General features: G+C 35.3%; 3 protein-coding genes across 5 annotated transcripts; 2 read left to right on the forward strand and 1 right to left on the reverse strand.

The window, feature by feature from the left end:
• Positions 1–5,048: 5,048 nt before the first annotated feature.
• LOC130747640 (BTB/POZ domain-containing protein At1g50280) lies at positions 5,049–7,279 on the forward strand. Its single transcript, XM_057600626.1, has 3 exons — positions 5,049–5,287; positions 5,398–6,564; positions 6,728–7,279. Exons 1-3 carry the CDS (start codon positions 5,225–5,227, stop codon positions 7,130–7,132), a joined length of 1,635 nt encoding a protein of 544 aa, XP_057456609.1. The 5' UTR covers positions 5,049–5,224; the 3' UTR covers positions 7,133–7,279.
• LOC130747641 (DNA repair protein XRCC2 homolog) lies at positions 7,244–12,401 on the reverse strand. Of its 3 annotated transcripts, none has more exons than XM_057600629.1 (11): positions 12,069–12,401; positions 11,849–11,991; positions 11,634–11,740; positions 11,229–11,284; positions 10,822–10,884; positions 10,423–10,566; positions 9,671–9,770; positions 8,818–8,854; positions 8,452–8,736; positions 8,018–8,142; positions 7,244–7,613 (listed from the first exon to the last, which is right to left on the reverse strand). In XM_057600629.1, exons 1-9 carry the CDS (start codon positions 12,245–12,247, stop codon positions 8,588–8,590), a joined length of 978 nt encoding a protein of 325 aa, XP_057456612.1. In that variant the 5' UTR covers positions 12,248–12,401; the 3' UTR covers positions 7,244–7,613; positions 8,018–8,142; positions 8,452–8,587. The 3 variants fall into 3 exon arrangements, with proteins under 3 accessions (XP_057456612.1, XP_057456611.1, XP_057456610.1); XM_057600628.1 differs by having other exon boundaries at positions 11,849–12,002; positions 12,069–12,399; XM_057600627.1 differs by having other exon boundaries at positions 11,849–12,401.
• Positions 12,402–13,117: 716 nt separating this feature from the next.
• LOC130747643 (uncharacterized) lies at positions 13,118–16,612 on the forward strand. Its single transcript, XM_057600633.1, has 6 exons — positions 13,118–13,327; positions 14,324–14,606; positions 15,149–15,283; positions 15,476–15,532; positions 15,856–15,990; positions 16,236–16,612. The coding sequence occupies exons 2-6, from the start codon at positions 14,331–14,333 to the stop codon at positions 16,299–16,301; spliced, it is 669 nt and encodes a 222-aa protein (XP_057456616.1). The 5' UTR covers positions 13,118–13,327; positions 14,324–14,330; the 3' UTR covers positions 16,302–16,612.
• The last annotated feature ends 80 nt before the right edge of the window (positions 16,613–16,692 follow it).

The raw sequence follows: 16,692 nt of genomic DNA on the forward strand, positions 1-16,692 counted from the left end.
TTTTATTCATTTTTACAGCGTACAATATTCATTATATATGCCACGAGTAAGAAAATTTAGAGCACAAATGATTGGTATTACCATAACTGCGAATGTCACTCAGCAGCATACTCTGACGGAGCACAATATTATTGTGAAAAATGTAACAAACATGTCACTCCTAACATACGATAATCTACAAATTCGATAAATAAATGGCTTAAATCCAGTTTGGGTCCCTGATGTTTCAGAAATGGGCGATTTGCACCCTCCATGTCTAAAAGTTGCGGTCAAGGTCCCTTTTGTATCCCAACTGTGCTAACGAAGCCCTTCCGTTAGCTTCCGTCTGTTGACCAAACGGAAATGGCTTACGTGTAATTTTATTTCCTTTAAACATTTTTTTTTGTCCAAAATCATTCCCCCCCAATTCATCAAACCCGATTCCCCCCAAATTTTTCCCAAATTGAACCCTATATTTCCAATTGAACCCTAATTTGCAATTGCAATTTACAACATCATAGCATAGCATCAGAGAATTTGCAATTGCAAATCAAATTGATTCTAGTTTCTAACACAAAAAGTAGCTGCTAAAGTGGGAAATATATTTCATTTTTATTCTTATCCTTTGATTCTAGTTTCACTTTGTCTGTATCCTTATCTGTTAATTCTTCTATCAATCTTCTTCATTCATAAGAGGTACAAAATCAAATAATTTCATGAGGAGTGGAGTGTAGCACACCAGAAAAAGGGTGGGACAAAGAGAAAAAAAAAAAAACTGTGCCCAAAAGCAAACTCATGAACCTTCGTGCAATTGCCCCATGTAGTGAAGATCACCATCGCCATATCAATAAGGGCCATAACCTTGATGCCCATATCCATAAACAGGTGCCAAATCCACCATCTTGTTCTGCTTCTGATGCTCCGGTTTCCCCTTGTCGCCGCCGCCCTCCTCCTCCTCCTTGTCGTCATCACCTCCACCGCCGCCGCCACCACCCTTCTGTTTCTTCTTATTGCCACCACTGCCACCATCTCCTTTTTCCCACCTTCCTTCTCCTTCTTTGGAGGAACCACCTCCACCTTCCTCTTAAGCTTCTGCATCAAGGTCGCCACCACTGCCTTCGCGTCCATGGCTCCCTTCACAGTCACTGTCTCCTTCTCCTTATCAATCGTCACCTCGTAAACCCTGTCCCCACCACCCAAAAATAACGTCAACAAAAAAAAAACAGAGAGAAACAGAATCAGTGAACAGAAGCTGAAATGACCTTGATGAAATTAGGGTTCAATTTGAGAAAAATTTGGGGGGAATCAGGTTTGATGAATTGAGGGGAAGGATTTTGGACAAAAAAAAATGTTTAAAGAAAATAAAATTACACGTAAGTCATTTTCGTTTGGTCAACAGACGGAAGCTAACGGAAGGGCTTCGTTGGCACAGTTTGGATACAAAAGGGACCTTGACCGCAACTTTTAGACATGGAGGGTGCAGATCGCCCATTTCTGAAACATCAGGGACCTAAACTGGAATTAAGCCTAAATAAATTAATTTGTAAAATATTCAGTTTATTTAATTATTAATGTTTACATCAGGTACAAATTGTTGCTTAATGTTGCTGATGATATTGGATCTGCAACGTTTACTGTTTTTTATCGCGAAGGTTGTTATCTGATGAACAAAAAAGGCAACGAGATATTGGAAAAAATGGAAAAGGTAAACATACTCATGTCAAAAAAAGGTACATTTTCATTGCTCACTTAATTCATAATATATTAATATTTTCATTTTAATTTAAATTCAATGTAGACCGGGAACATGGAAGACCCCCCACAAGAAATTGTAGATTTAGTGCACAAGGAATTTCTTTTCAAGGTTGAAGGGGAGGATAGATGTGGAAGGTGGTTTAAATCAGCATTTAACGTCTTGAAAATTTGCAAGGACCCGCAAATAATTTCAAAATTCAAAACAAAGGTAAAATTTTAAACTCTTATTGCTAAATAATGATTATTTATATCTACATAGTGAATTTTGATATTTCCGATTCAAATGTAAAATCTCTGATTGAGGTATTGGTCATCACTATTGTCAAATATGTTTGTTTTAGACATTGGTCATCACTATTTCAAAATATGTTTTGTGACGCCCGGGGCTGACGAGGGCGGGGAGTGATCGCCGGTGCAGTGAGGCACGGACAAGGAGCGGCTCCTGGCAGGCTTCTAGGCGGAGGGGCACATGAAGGAACCGATCTCACACCCGAACAAGAGGTATTCCGAGACTGTATAGGGATGGACTATACAGTTGAGGAGGGCATAAAAGATTTGATTGGTACTACTCATAACAACAAGTTGCAACTTCTTTTCGGGAGCCCAACTCATAAGAACTCCATGGTTAAGTGTGCTAGCCTTGGAGAAATATTATGATGGGTGACCTCCTGGGAAGTTTTCCCGGGAAGCGTGCGAGTGAGGACAAAGCGCGCTGAAAAGACTCGTGTTGTTACCGTGAGGCCAGTCGTCAGATCAGGATGTTACATGTTTGTTTTGCAGACGATCACTAAAAGTGTTAAACGAAACACACCTCCACCTATAATTGAAGACTCCAACACACTTATTAAACGTCGTTCAGACGATGGACCCATAACAGAAGTTGTTGGAAGTAACGATGCAAAAATGTTCAAAAAGATCAAGTTTTCAAATAATTAGTAGCATTTCTTCAAGATTGTTTACAAATAAAGAGCCTATGTGCTAAACTTTTACTTTTATATCTTTACCCACGTTGACAATGTGTTTTTTTTGGTAAATTGACCTCGGTGGTAACTTTCAAACATTTTGACATTTATTTTTCGTATATTGACCATGTTACTAAAATATTCAATAAATCGTTTTATGTTTGCAAATATTCGTGCATACGTCAATTTAAATGTGCTTTTGACCCTTAAACACATTACTTTGCAAAAAACATAACCTACACCACAAATGTGTATAAAACGAAAAAATAAACCAAATACCTATATAGAATAAATAAAAAAAGATATTAATTAATTAACAAAAATTAAAAAAAATAAATCCAAAATTAAATTCTCCGTGCAAGGCACGGGTTAAAAACTAGTACAAGTAGTATATATCAGATAAGTACAGAATTTATATCAAATCATTATATTCATGCCATCAAAGTCTTTATAATTAACGACATGTTCATAATTTTCTAAAATTCAACAATAAAGGTAATTTCGTATTAAAAACGTCACATCGTATCATAATTTTTGGAAACTTCAGAGTAAATATGCAAGCTAATTTTTTCGATGGTTAAATATGCAAGCTAATTGTTGATCAAGTTTTTTTATTAGTTTAATTTATACTCAGAAATTAATTCTACATGATTTATCTCCACAAAACACAAGGAATTTAAGAAAAATTATTACTAAAAAAACAAAAAGAATCATGTCTACACGTGAAGCCATTAAAAAATTATGAATTAGGAATAAAGTAAGATGATATGTGTGTATGTGGGCAAGTTGACAGATGATTATTGAAAGATACATTGCTTTGGTAGATAGATGTATATAGTAAGACCCGTGACTGATTCTTTCTTTGCTTAATCTGTGTTTGTTGTATGCTTAGGAGTTAGGAGGCAAATAATTTTTAAAATATTAGGAGGCAAATACAAGCCTTTCAAATTAAATCTTATTTATAATTTTTTTATTAAAAATTGTCCTTTTTTGCCACGGATTTATTTGGCATAAGTAACCGACAACACCTCCATTTTCTATAGGAAGAAAACGAAGAAAGAGAGTTTTCATACAATAATATCTTTTAGATTTCAATATTTATGTATTGGTTACGTAAAATAATGTCAAAATATCCGTGAACGTATAGTCTTTTCATAATTGTACCAAAAAAAGATAGTCTTTCATAAATTAGCTTTATCAATACAATCATTTAAAATATTAGATAAAACCATATCTTTCACTTATAAGTGCTCAAAGTTATTATTGTCTTTTAATGTGAGGCTTACTCACTTTTTATCACAACATAGTTGTGCTTTTTTCACTTACGCGCCGCTATTCAGGATTGACTTCTATGTTGGGTAGTATCCAACACATGGATCTATCATATGCTCTGATACCATATTAGAATTTGGATTAGACCGAAATTTATCTTAAAAGTTAATTTTTTTTATGACAAGAGGATTTTTTTTAGGGGATGCAACACAATCTTAAAAGTTAGTTTAGAAAAATAGTTTATAGTTAAGAGTTGTGCCAATTATAAAGCATATTTTGATCATATTTTTATCTTTAGTGAATGTGAGAGTTCTTAACAATACCAATTTAAACATATTAAATCTATGCAATTTTTTCTCCAATATAAACTAGTTATTGATGAAACTTGTTAATCAGAGTAATCACATCCCGGATCCTTCTGGACCCCTTTTCACGTGTACCTAAAGTGAATCACTCATATAAATACAGGAGTCAGGGAACCCTAGTTGAATTACATGACAGAGATGTAAAATATTAATAAATATGCCTTGGATTTCCACTTTTCTACTTGTTGACGCAGGCTATGTTTGGTTGGAGGGAGGGGAAAGGAAAGTGAAAGAAAACACGGAAATCGATGAGTGAATTTGGACTAAGATTTAATTCAAGTTCACTCCTCGATTTCCGTGTTTTCTTTCCCTTTCTTTTCCCCTCCCTCAAACCAAACGAAGCCGCAGTGTCCTGCATCAGAAGAAACAAAAAATCCTCACAAAAGGTTTTGCTATTCATTCAACCAACATACACACACATATGACATATCTACATATTTTACATTATGATTTCCTTCATACTTTATTTCATATATAAGATAGAACAACTTGTTGGCTACATAACAGGACAATTTGGCGAAATACTATAGTGTATGAGCTACTATGCCTCCACCGCTCCACGTTTACAATAATACCAAAAATTGCCACAGATTGGAACATATATACATGGGATCTGTCATAAGATAGCCAAAAACTTAAAAATTAAAGTACAATAATTATCACTGTAGACTCACGGCAGAGAACAGATTCCATAACAAACAAAATAAATAAGAGAGATCTACACCTAAATATAAATAAAATCAGTGAGATCAGAAACCATTCAAATCAAATAGAGGGGTCTGATGTTTCCCTATTGCCACATAAAAACAATAGAGCTTACCATATCAACATATAATCTCTCTGCATATAAAAGCACAATTTTATCTGTTTTTGTTCAATGCAGAAATAGCTATGGTGAAGCCTTGTGACTTGCAAATCAACATTAATGGTCAGCAGATATTCCATTTGAAAGAGGTATTCAAATTATTTTCATTGAATATTTGTTGAATGATGTAGTTAGATATTTCAAAGAAAAGTTTCAAACATCAGATATGTGAGGTGACTCTAGTTCATTTGTTTTGCAGAAGATTATTTCAAAATACTGTGGAAAGGTGAAGAAGATCATGAATCATCAAAAGAGAAGGTTTCAAGTGAAGGACTTGAGGATCAAAATCAATGATTTCCCTGGAGGCCCAGATGGGTTTGAGCTAGTTTCAAGGTTTTGTTACAACGATGGGAAAATACCAATCACTGCAGCTAATGTGCCTCACCTCCATTGCAGTGCTGTTTATCTTGGAATGACTGAGAAGGTTTTCAGCAACAATCTCTTGCAGCAAACAGAAGCTTTTCTTGAAGAAATCTATCACTGGAAATGGAATGATGTACTTGTAAGCCTCATTAGTTGCCAGTGGTTTTACACATATGCAGATGACTATGGTCTCCTGGAGAAGATCATTTCTGCAGTCTTAGCAAAGATTTCCCAAAATTCAGACTCCAACCTTCTCCGCTACTCCTCTTCATCATCATCACTGTCATTAACATCTTCGCCGGAAAGCAATTCTGCCAAGAGGTTCTCTTCTTCATCCCAAACTACCCCAGTTAAAAACAAGTCAGGTTTGCATAGCAAAGCATGGTGGTTTGATGATTTGGCAACTTTACCCCCAAATATAATTGAGAAGCTCTTTCAGACGGCTGGAGCATACAAAGATGATAACAACAATTTAATCCTCACAAGATTTCTGTTGCTTTATCTGAAAACAGCTACTCAAACCAGAGTGGTTAATTGTAGAAACAGAAGTGAGTATGCTGCTCTTGCAGAAACAGCTGCTTATGGTGTAATATCTGTTGGTAGGAAGAAGTTCTCTTGCAGAGGTCTTTTTTGGGTATTGAGGATTTTATCTGGGTTTGGGATGAGTAGTGGTTGCAGAACTGAATTGGAGAAATTGATTGGTGGAATGCTTGAGCAGGCTACACTGGATGATCTTCTGGTGTCAGGGCATGATATGGGAGTTCATTATGATGTTGATTTGGTGATAAGGTTGGCTAGACTATTTGCTGATAGCAATGGCTCTGATGGATTGTATTTACAGAAGATGAAAAGGGTTGGTAGATTACTTGACAAGTATTTGAGAGAGATATCCCCTGACCAGAACCTCAAGATCTCTCAATTTCTTGGAGTTGCAGAGTGCTTGCCAGACCCTGCAAGGGATTACTTTGATGGTGTCTACAAAGCCATTGACATCTATCTTGAGGTGAGTGAATATAAAATGCCCTTTTCTATTGCTTTTCTTATACAAGAAAGTGAAGTGTGAATGTATTGTTGTAACAAAATTCTTGTCTTTCATCCCACCAGATTTTGGAACTGGGATAATATTATGCAAATTTCTCATTTTTGAAACCAATAATGTTTTGCAGTCTCATCCAACTATGACATTTGAGGAAAGATCGAGATTGTGTGGATGCCTTAATTGCAGTAAACTCAGCTTTGAAGCTAGTAAAGATTTGGCCAAGAACCCCAGAATACCTCCAAGAATAGCAATGGAGGCTCTTATTTCTCAAGGATCAAAAATTCCAACAAGCGACTTTGTAACTGAGAGTCCAAGGATGAAGAAGCCTTCCAAAATATTTTTGTACAATGAAGCCAACAGAGATAGCTTCTCCCGAGAAAATAAAGATAGAGCAAACCTTCAGAGAATGCAATGGAAAGTAGCAGAACTGGAGAGCTTAGACAAAGAAATGAATGGTCAGATTTCAAAGTTGTTTAGCCATAATCTCTTCCGTAGTCCTGCACGTGCTAGAGCCTCGCCAAGATTGTGTTGAATATATTCCTCCAGTTACCTGTTTATTACTATCCATCATAAACTGGTATTTCTAGAATTGTAAAAAGCTGTAGTTTTACTTCTATTATATATTTGGTTCAGAATTTCAACGTGATAGAAGAAATGAAATATATTTGGTTCTTCATTATTGCAGTTACACAAATACACAACAAATATTATTGGATACAAGAAATAATCACCCCTCCTATTCGGTATACTATCATCTAATGAGAACAAAACAACACTTCTATTCCGTCAGTTTCATAAAATTTAAAAAAAGAAGTGAAAATGCATATAAGTTTGTACTAAAAGTCTAAAACCCCAAAGTTACTTCCTTTCCCTCCAAAAGAACATACATAAGAAAGTGGTGGGGCTCACAAATTCTATCACTATCACCCCTAATCATTTACTTCTTTTAGCTAACATGCTGCCAAACATGGGATGAACTTCATCCTTCCAAGTCCCAACCTTTTCTGTGCATCCTAAAAAGACATACCAAACAAAGTTAAAAGAATTGGTCCGTAACAGATAAGCAAAAATGCAATGACCACTTTAAAAGGAAAGGTAGTTCTATTTTAGGATGACAAGATAATAATTGAGGGACAGACATTTTTCTTATACTAAGAATGTAATATTTGTACAGGATCTACTTATGATAAGAAGCATCAGAATTTAAACCTGTCTATGGGTCTCAATGATTTTGTTTACTCATGAAAGTAAAATCACGAATAGAAAAGGATTTGGTAGGCATATAGAATTTAGAAACCATGATTGCTATGCTAGATGTTTTCCTAAATCAGGTTGGCAATATTAGGTCCTTGTCCTTCTTTTGATGATGCCAAATCTAAAATGGGTTCATGTGATCTAGGAGTACAAATCCTCTCACCCGTCAATATCTCATGGAAGCTCACGAATCTTCCAGTGGAGTTTCTTTCACATGATTGTACCTTGTCCAATAATTACACTTCGGGTGCTCCCGATTGAATATCCTCAGTCAGTGCTGTTGTCCTGCTGTATAGGATTAAAAGAACGGTCAATCTTACCGTAACAGCAAAGTTAAATATAACATTGTTCATTTTCTGTTGTAGCATACACGAGCTAGTTTTTTTTTTTAAATGTACAAAGAGCTAGTTAATGTCAGATGAAAATGGATCTTGACAATGACTTTGATACTTTTTTTTGCTGAAGAGCTTTAATTGAATCTGTATCACATCAACTAGCAACACAAACAATAAATCAGAATGCAAATGAGAGACTGCTATTTTAAGTAATAATGATGAGCACATATGTAGAAAGTTCAGAAATGAAGAATTTCGTTACCCTCAATTGAAAGAGGCAGTAATGGATCACAAATGGACATTCCTCTGCAAATATGCTTTATGAATCGACAAAAACACCGGCCTACAAGTTCAATAAAAAAACAACCAACAGAGTCCAATAGAATTCCCAAGTTTGATTACCTTAAAATTATGTAAAAACCATGATCTGAACATAATGTTCTTACATCTTTCACTACAATCTTGTCCGGAAAACTCAATCTTGGCAATAACCACTCCAACAAATAGAATGAGGAGTTTTGACAACTGCCTGTAATAGAATGATCATCTGAAAAGCAAAGAATATGCTGGAATCATGGTTGATGGAAAAAGCAATTGTCAATGGTAATTAGTAGCAATGGGACCAAACCTGAAGAACGTACAAGTATTCTGTGTGTAACAAAGGACTGTGACAGTTGAAGGGACAAACAGCAAATTAGAAATCTTAATACTGAAGAAAAAAGGCATGTAGATTGGAAACTACGAAACTAAAACGACATTAGGAATGGGATTTTGCCTCCTTATATCTACCCGGGAGAACATAAGAACACCCACCTTTAAGCCATGCTCAGTATCTCATTTCCGAAAGAGAGATTCAACCTTAATTATTTAGAAAAGGCACTTTCTGTAAACAACTGCTTTACATCTCCAAAAAATTACAGTTAACTAACTTGAGAAGGTTACTTGAGGCTCCACTTGAAAGATAAAAACTGAACAAAAGAACTCCCATGTTTTAATGATTGTCATATTGCCACACAATAAAATTTAATAATAAACAGAAAACAGTGAGATTGTTGACCATCCAAAATCCTATAAGAATTATCTAAAACCTTATCTATAATACAAATAAAGATATCCCTGCATAGTTTTCTATCATAAAATGTTCCCTAAGGATGTTCGTATCATTAATAAGTTCATTTTACATGGCATGTTTCTCAGTGAATTAATAAAAGACATCAGGTTATTTTTACAATCATCAAAAAATTATTTCAGATAATTACACTCACTTTCTCATATTTTCTTATCTCTCTCCCTCTACTTCTATATTATTGTCTGATGCTCTTCCACTTTTGATAAATATTTTTAATAATATTTCAGATGTAACACCATTTTTTGGACCACCTAAACTTAAGATTTTACAAGAACCTTTGCACATGCTAGCAGCCTAACACACATGCATGTATGTATGCATGCATGTGATATAACAATAACAAAACCTTTACCTGCCAGACAGAAGGCATGTACTCACGATACTCAAAGTGTTGATGGTTTCTCGTTACACCTCTTGAACTTCTTTCTTCCCAATTATTTTTCATAAAATTCCTGTATTAGGTTATCATCATACATAAAATCATGAAGTAGTACAACAGTATTGAGATTAGAACACAGAGTACTGCCTTACGATTTATGAGTGACTGGTGGATGGTTTGCAAAATGACAACAAAATTAATTAGATGTTGAAAACATAACGGGCATGATAAATCACTAATAAACTATAAAGTCAATTGGGTTTCACTTAGTTGTCTAAATTTTAGATAGAGAACATACAAGCACAGAGGTGCTACCGCGGTAGAAGGAGACAGATTTACATAGAGAAAAGAAGACACTGTAAAAAGGAAGGAAGCTTAGTAGCTTACATTACCACTATGCCTATACCTGCAGTTTATACTGAAGGAAAGAGTAAATAATAGTGTAATTGTCAATGGATTACTCCTAGATCTTCCTCCTAATATACAGCACTCAATCAACTAGAATGAACCCTCCCATTAATCACCCTTGAAGTTGGTCAAATCTTCTTTATCTCACAACTCTCCTAAATAGTTTGTCATATTCTTTCCACGAAGGTTTTATCAAATTTAACATGTACCAAATAAAAAATAATAATCCTTCTATAAAAGATTTCAGGTTGGAATCAAGAACCTTTTCAATACTCTATCATCTAAAAATAGATTCCCATAACCATCATAGAACTCACCCTTTGACCTCGATTGCAGCTTTAGAATATCTATTCCCAAAAATCACCGACTTTGTAGCTATAACGAGCATGGGATGCACCTGAAGAAGCTTTTTAATATCCTGAACTACAGCTTCTGACACACTTTGAAGAAAAAGTTTTTTCCTGTATTACATACAACATCTGCAAGTTAAAAGCAACATATATCTAGAACAATGATACAGATAGGTGCTATTATTAAGAGAACCTCCGTTTAGTGTTATCTTTTCTCTCACTTTCAATCTAAGTTTTCATTCTTTCTTGAAAAAACAAAGAGATCCAAATTGATATTTGAGAATTCTTAATATAAATTGATCCTAAGGGAACTCTAACTGCAAAAGAGACAAATTCCATCCACTAGAAAACACAAGTAATACTTACCTGTTATTTTCTTTTAGAGATAAGAATATAGATGCACGATCCATCCAATGAAAAGCCCCAATGCTGTAAATAGTCAAACACAGTTTGATCATTTAAAGTTTACCTATTAGTTATTACATCAGATCAGGTCTTCATATAATAAATTTGGAGTCAAATCAATACCATCATAATCAACAAAGCAGTGGCAATTAAAGTATCAATTGGATATAGAAAGATCGTAGGCTTGAAAATAACTAAGTTGTTATATAGATATGTGGTTCTTTCGCAAAAAAAAACAATACCAGGTTCATCAAATAATGAAGTTGATCACTCTTAACTACCCAAGTCTGCTAACTTTACCCAACCACTCCCACCTCAGCAAGCTGTAAATATAATTCTTTTTCAAGAAAAAGCAAGAAGAAACCAACCTGTCAATCATGAGCAGGTGAACTTCTTTCTCCCTTTCTAAGCGACGATGTAATGTCTGTTGCAGAACAAACGATATAAGATGCTTAAACAGGAGTTAAAAAATTGTTAAGATTTGATGGTTTGTATTAGGCTCTAGAGCACCTGACTCAGCTCGAGTTTCTGTTGGATCTTTAAACTTATAGCTGTCAGTTTCGATAGAATTAGATAGCGATAGTTAGAGTACACTCTAACTATATTGTTTTTTGAGAATACAATTACATATTCAGTTCCAGAACATTCATTTTCTCTAAAAGCTTCTTAATGTCTACTAGAAAAATGCACAAAATAAGCCCCAATTAGTGTTCATTGGTTTGTTTCCAAACAGGTTTGTCGAAACAGTGTAGAGAGGAAACTCATTCCATTACCTTGAGAGTCTGAAGAAACTCGAAACTGTCGGAACAACGAACATACAGAAAACGGGTCATGCACATATCATACAAAGCTTTATCATAATTCTCACCAGCTTCTTCCCCTGTTCCATTAGAAAGCGCATAGCAAAATTTATCATACCAAACACAAGAAATGGAAGTGAAAAACCCTAAAATTCACAATTCGAAACGCAAGAAGGAAATAGGGTTACCCTGATGGCGAGGTTGAGTGATCCGATGAATGAGGATTTGTGAGAAACGCAGAATATCAAATCGACAATCGAGATCAAGAAAAAGCACGGCATGGTCGAAACCTCCGTAGTGGATTCCTTTCCAGTGTTTGGGAAGAATGCAACTGATTGCGACCTGAAATTGAAGAATGGAGTGAAATTGGGGGATTGCGATGAAGGAAGGGGAGAAGTGGTTACTGACGTGAATGAGGATGTGGGTTTTGGCGGAAGGGGAGGGACCGAGGAGTTCGAGGACGTTGCCGGCGCGGAGAGGAACACGGTGAAGCGGTGGTGGAAGCAAGAAAGGTCGCACTCTCTGGACTCTGCGTAGCATGTCACTGCCGCTTTCGTCGACGCGAATCCACCTTTGAACTTCTTCATCTCTGTCTTTCTCGTTCATTTCTTCTTCTGAATCTCAATTCTCAAATTCTCATTCGCTTTTAGTCTTTCATATACACGTTCCCGCTCATTTCTATTATACTTGGCGGTAATGGCTACCTTCTTCTCAATACGAATCTAACCCTACCCGACTAAAAAATGATTGTTTCATGGAAAAACACTAAAATAATTTTCCTCTAAAAAAATTACATTTGACTATCGAGATAAATGAGTCGGATCAAGCTAACTTGAGTCTAAACGAACTATATTTTAACCAACCTAACATGTAGATGAGTCTGCTTAGCTCGCGAGTTGGAACTCAAATTGAAAACTCCAACTTTGTCGGCCATATAGTCATACTAGGAACCCCGGATCGAATGAGAGGATATATGTGGTTTAAAGCAAAAAAATGTACAGTTGGGGATGATAGGTGAACTACAAAGTACAAACCCTCTAACCCTCACCAAAACTTAATTTTTCTCTCTATCTTTCACTTATTATTAAGTCATATCTATTATTTTTTTTATAGGCAAATGCTAGCCGTTAGTAAATTAATCATCCTTAAGGTTCGAACCCTACACCCTTTACCTTTCATCTCACTCAACCCTTATGTCTCAAACTCTTACCACTTGAGCTATTATTCAGAGACATCCATTACTTCTCTTTATTACCTTAGTCTTTTAGGAACTATTTTTGATGTGCAATAAGGTATTTCTGAAAATTCTTTGAATTGAGAAAATGACGTGGCTTGTTATGAATGTGTCACAAGGCGTCATGCACATGGCAGCTTGTGGTTAGCTTTGCTTTGGGGCAACAAACACGTACAAGGAAAATGTAAGGTTGTCACTGCCGTCACTGCACTAGAACATTCAATATCCACCACAACTAGCGGTCCCAGTCCCTTGTTATCTATTTCTCAACGATCAAACCTCTATTTTCATTGTAACAAAATCAATAATAACAAAACAAAACAAAACTACATGCTCCTCTCATCGGAGAGTGGAGACCAATAATCAACCATCAAACCAAACTGGTGATTGCTCCAAATCTCTCTCTGCTTCAATCTTTCACACATACTACCAGGTTTGCTGTTAACTTTACTAGTTTCTGTGCCTTTTACCATTTCTCTGTAGTTTGCCAAACTAATACTGAGTTTGTTAGAGTTTATTTATAGAATGTGTTGACTTTGGATCAACTTATTTTTTTCTCTAAATCAATTCTGGCACTTAGAAACTATTCATAGAAGCTTCTTCCTGTAATTGATTTGACTCATAGGTAAGCATAAGCTCTTTTTCATAAGCTTTCTCAAATACTTGCATAAGCACTTAGCTTGTAAGTTAAGCTCAATAAGCTCCTCCAAGCAGGCCATAAGTTGTTTTGAGCTTATTTTTAATAGCTACTTAAATTAGTGTTTAAACATATTTTAAACTATTTTGAGTTTATTTCAATGCGTTTATGTTGAGTGGAGAGTCTAGAGACGCGCCTGAATAAGAGAGGGAGACACAGACTTGAAATGACATTGAGGCCCAATTTATATACACAAAGCCTAGGGAATGGAAATGAAATGATTCACAATTTGAAACAGATTATGGGCCTAAAGCATGTTTCATTTTGACACAAAAACATAACCCTAGATTATATTTAATTCTCTTTTTTGGTTGTCTTGGTCTTAAATTAGAATCAGGAAATAGCAAGACTGGTCTTGAAGTAGAAGTGTAGAACCATGGATGGTTAGCTAACTAATTCCTGCTTATACGTTAAATCAATTTGAAAGAATGTTAATGATCATATAAGTTTGTGATGAGTTCAATAAGTTTGACATAATTGAACATATGTATCTTTCCACTTGTAGGTGTATACCGTGTATGGTTATTGAAGTCTAAATATATGATTCATGTTGTTGATAATCTGTTTATCTTATGACATTCTGTGCATGATGTCCATGATCTAATTATCAAATGCTCATTTTGCCTTTTATCCACAACAAGGAAAAAAAAAACCTTCTTGGGTTGAGAACAAGTATTTCTGTTTATGGTGTCTAACAAAGTTTCCTTTTACTTTAAATGACACTGGGTGCAGGGGCACAATGAACATTATGTCCACCCACCAGTGTGGTTGGCCCCTGAGAGTTCCGGATAATCCTGACAGAGGAAATATTCATAAGGCTCCTTTTCCAGGATATACCGGGACTTATTCTACATCCAGAGGATTGGACTCCCGTAATGTAGGATACCTTGCCGGTAAATGTCATCATAATGCCAGAAAATGCAGGCCTGTTTTCTCCAGTTTAGTGAGTGACAGTTTGGATCCTTATGACTCAGATGACAAAGACAAGAACATACCTCAGAATGGTGAAATTGATGTATGTTGACTTCTCAATTTCCTTTGGTGCATGTGATTCATTGCATTTTATTTTTGGAGTATGTTGACCTCTCAATTTCCTTTGATGCATGCAATTCATTGCATGTTATTTTTGGCGTATGTCAACAAGCTAACATCTGCCGTGTTGATCCATATTAAAGATATCGGCCAAGCTAACATTTGGGCACTTGAAGCATTTGTTTTTCCTTTTCTAATGAACCTGTTCGATATGAATCCTTGTTTTAGTATGTCTCAATATCTTGCAGATACTTCTGTTCTGACCCATTTTTTATAGGGAACTCTTTTGACTTATTAATTCTTGTCTTTCGTACTCTATCTTCTGTTTTTAGTGTTCTTTGTGAAATATTTCTGTATAATTAAGCAAAATGCTTCTTGCTTCTTTAATTGTATGTTTATGTTGAAGTTCTTCTTTAATCAGATTGTCTCCAGGCTTCATTCCTAAGAATAATATATTGAGATTCAACTTTCTATTGTTATGCATACCTCTGAAACTGACTTTTTTTAAAAAAACATATGGATCAGGAGCATAGTAAAAAGCTTAGAGAGAGTCTGGAGAAAATAGTTGGTACAGATGATTCCGCGTTTAGTGGATTTGACCTTGCTACTCTTATTAGGAACAAATATGGAAGGTCTTATGATGTTCAGTTGATAAAGAAGGTAAATTTTTTTACACAAGATTAACTTGTCCTGAGTTTTGCATGAAGAATTTGAATTATATAATTCTTGAATTTAAGTTGCAGTTTGATCTTGCATATTCCTACTGACTTGAAACATAATCGCTATCATCTGTGTTTCTCCTTTTGATCATATGCGCCTTTCCTTATTTTGCTGTTACATGATTTGTGCTAGGAATTCATGGGAAGAAATCTCCTTGCTTTGAATGTCATGTGGAAGTACATGGAGCAGGTATGAAAATTCTTTTACAACATCTGTTGTTGTATAACCCTTTTGGTATTAAATTCATATTTAAGGGGATTGTTTTGGAATGTACAATTTATCAAAAATCAAGAAGAAGAATGGAAAGTACTAGAAACACAATTTGCCATAATTTTTGTCATTTGGCGCCATTTCAATAATTGCAATGTTGTAAACTGTAAAGTGAGATTTGAGTCTCTAAACCTTGCATTTAGTTGCACTTCAAGTACCTGGTTATTAAATTTTTGTAGTATACATTGAGATTATCTGGTAAGCCTATTTCAGTATGTCCAATGATTTTTTGTTGCTGTCAGAGATCCTTCCCATTGACTGAAGAAGAGTATATTTTGAGGCTTGATGATGTTGCAAACACTTTAAAATGTTGGGGAGCTGTCTCGCATATTCGGAACAGCCTAGCAAAGTCGAAAGAACGACCTCGGATAGGGAAGGTAAAATTATGTTCTTCTATCATTGTACTATTGTCTAGGTGCTGTCTTGGAAATTTGAAGTTTGGTAACCTGATCTGTGCTTCAATTTTAATTCATGGTGTAATTTTAATTTGCAATGTACAATAACAGAACTTTTGTAATTTGATTTGATGTTTTTTGCTGACAGTAACATGAAAGATAAAGCGAGAAACGATGCAGTGGCCTATCAACATTCTTTTCTAATTTTTTGTTATTATTTGCTGCAGGCTGTAAGCCTTTTTATAGATATGGATGAATCTGGTGCTCGTGCAAACGAGTGGATCTACAAATAGATTGCATTGATGAGTTGAAATTCATCTCAAGTCAATCAATAGAATCAAGATAACAATGAGGGAGGAGTCCATAGCCAGCAGGGCCATAGCTTTTTTTGAAACTTGGTTTGTTTGGAATTGATTACACATGGACATTGATAAAATCCACTGAATCTATCTAATGTTTCAGTTGGCATCAGGTCAAGGCAACTATATTTTTGGTTCTCCCCTTCTCTTGTCCTTTGAAGTGTACACTACAGATGTAACTAAAATGAGTCAATATAGGAAAAATTTCTTATAAACTTCTCTTCAATTTAGAGGAGATATTAGTAGTTGTGTTGGTCAGCACTTATCTACTTTCTTTTCAAGTCAGTGTTTACATCTTCTATTTCACTAACATAAAAGTATAGAG

This window comes from Lotus japonicus, chromosome 3 (genome assembly GCF_012489685.1).
Source record: "Lotus japonicus ecotype B-129 chromosome 3, LjGifu_v1.2".
NCBI classification, from domain to species: domain Eukaryota; kingdom Viridiplantae; phylum Streptophyta; class Magnoliopsida; order Fabales; family Fabaceae; genus Lotus; species Lotus japonicus.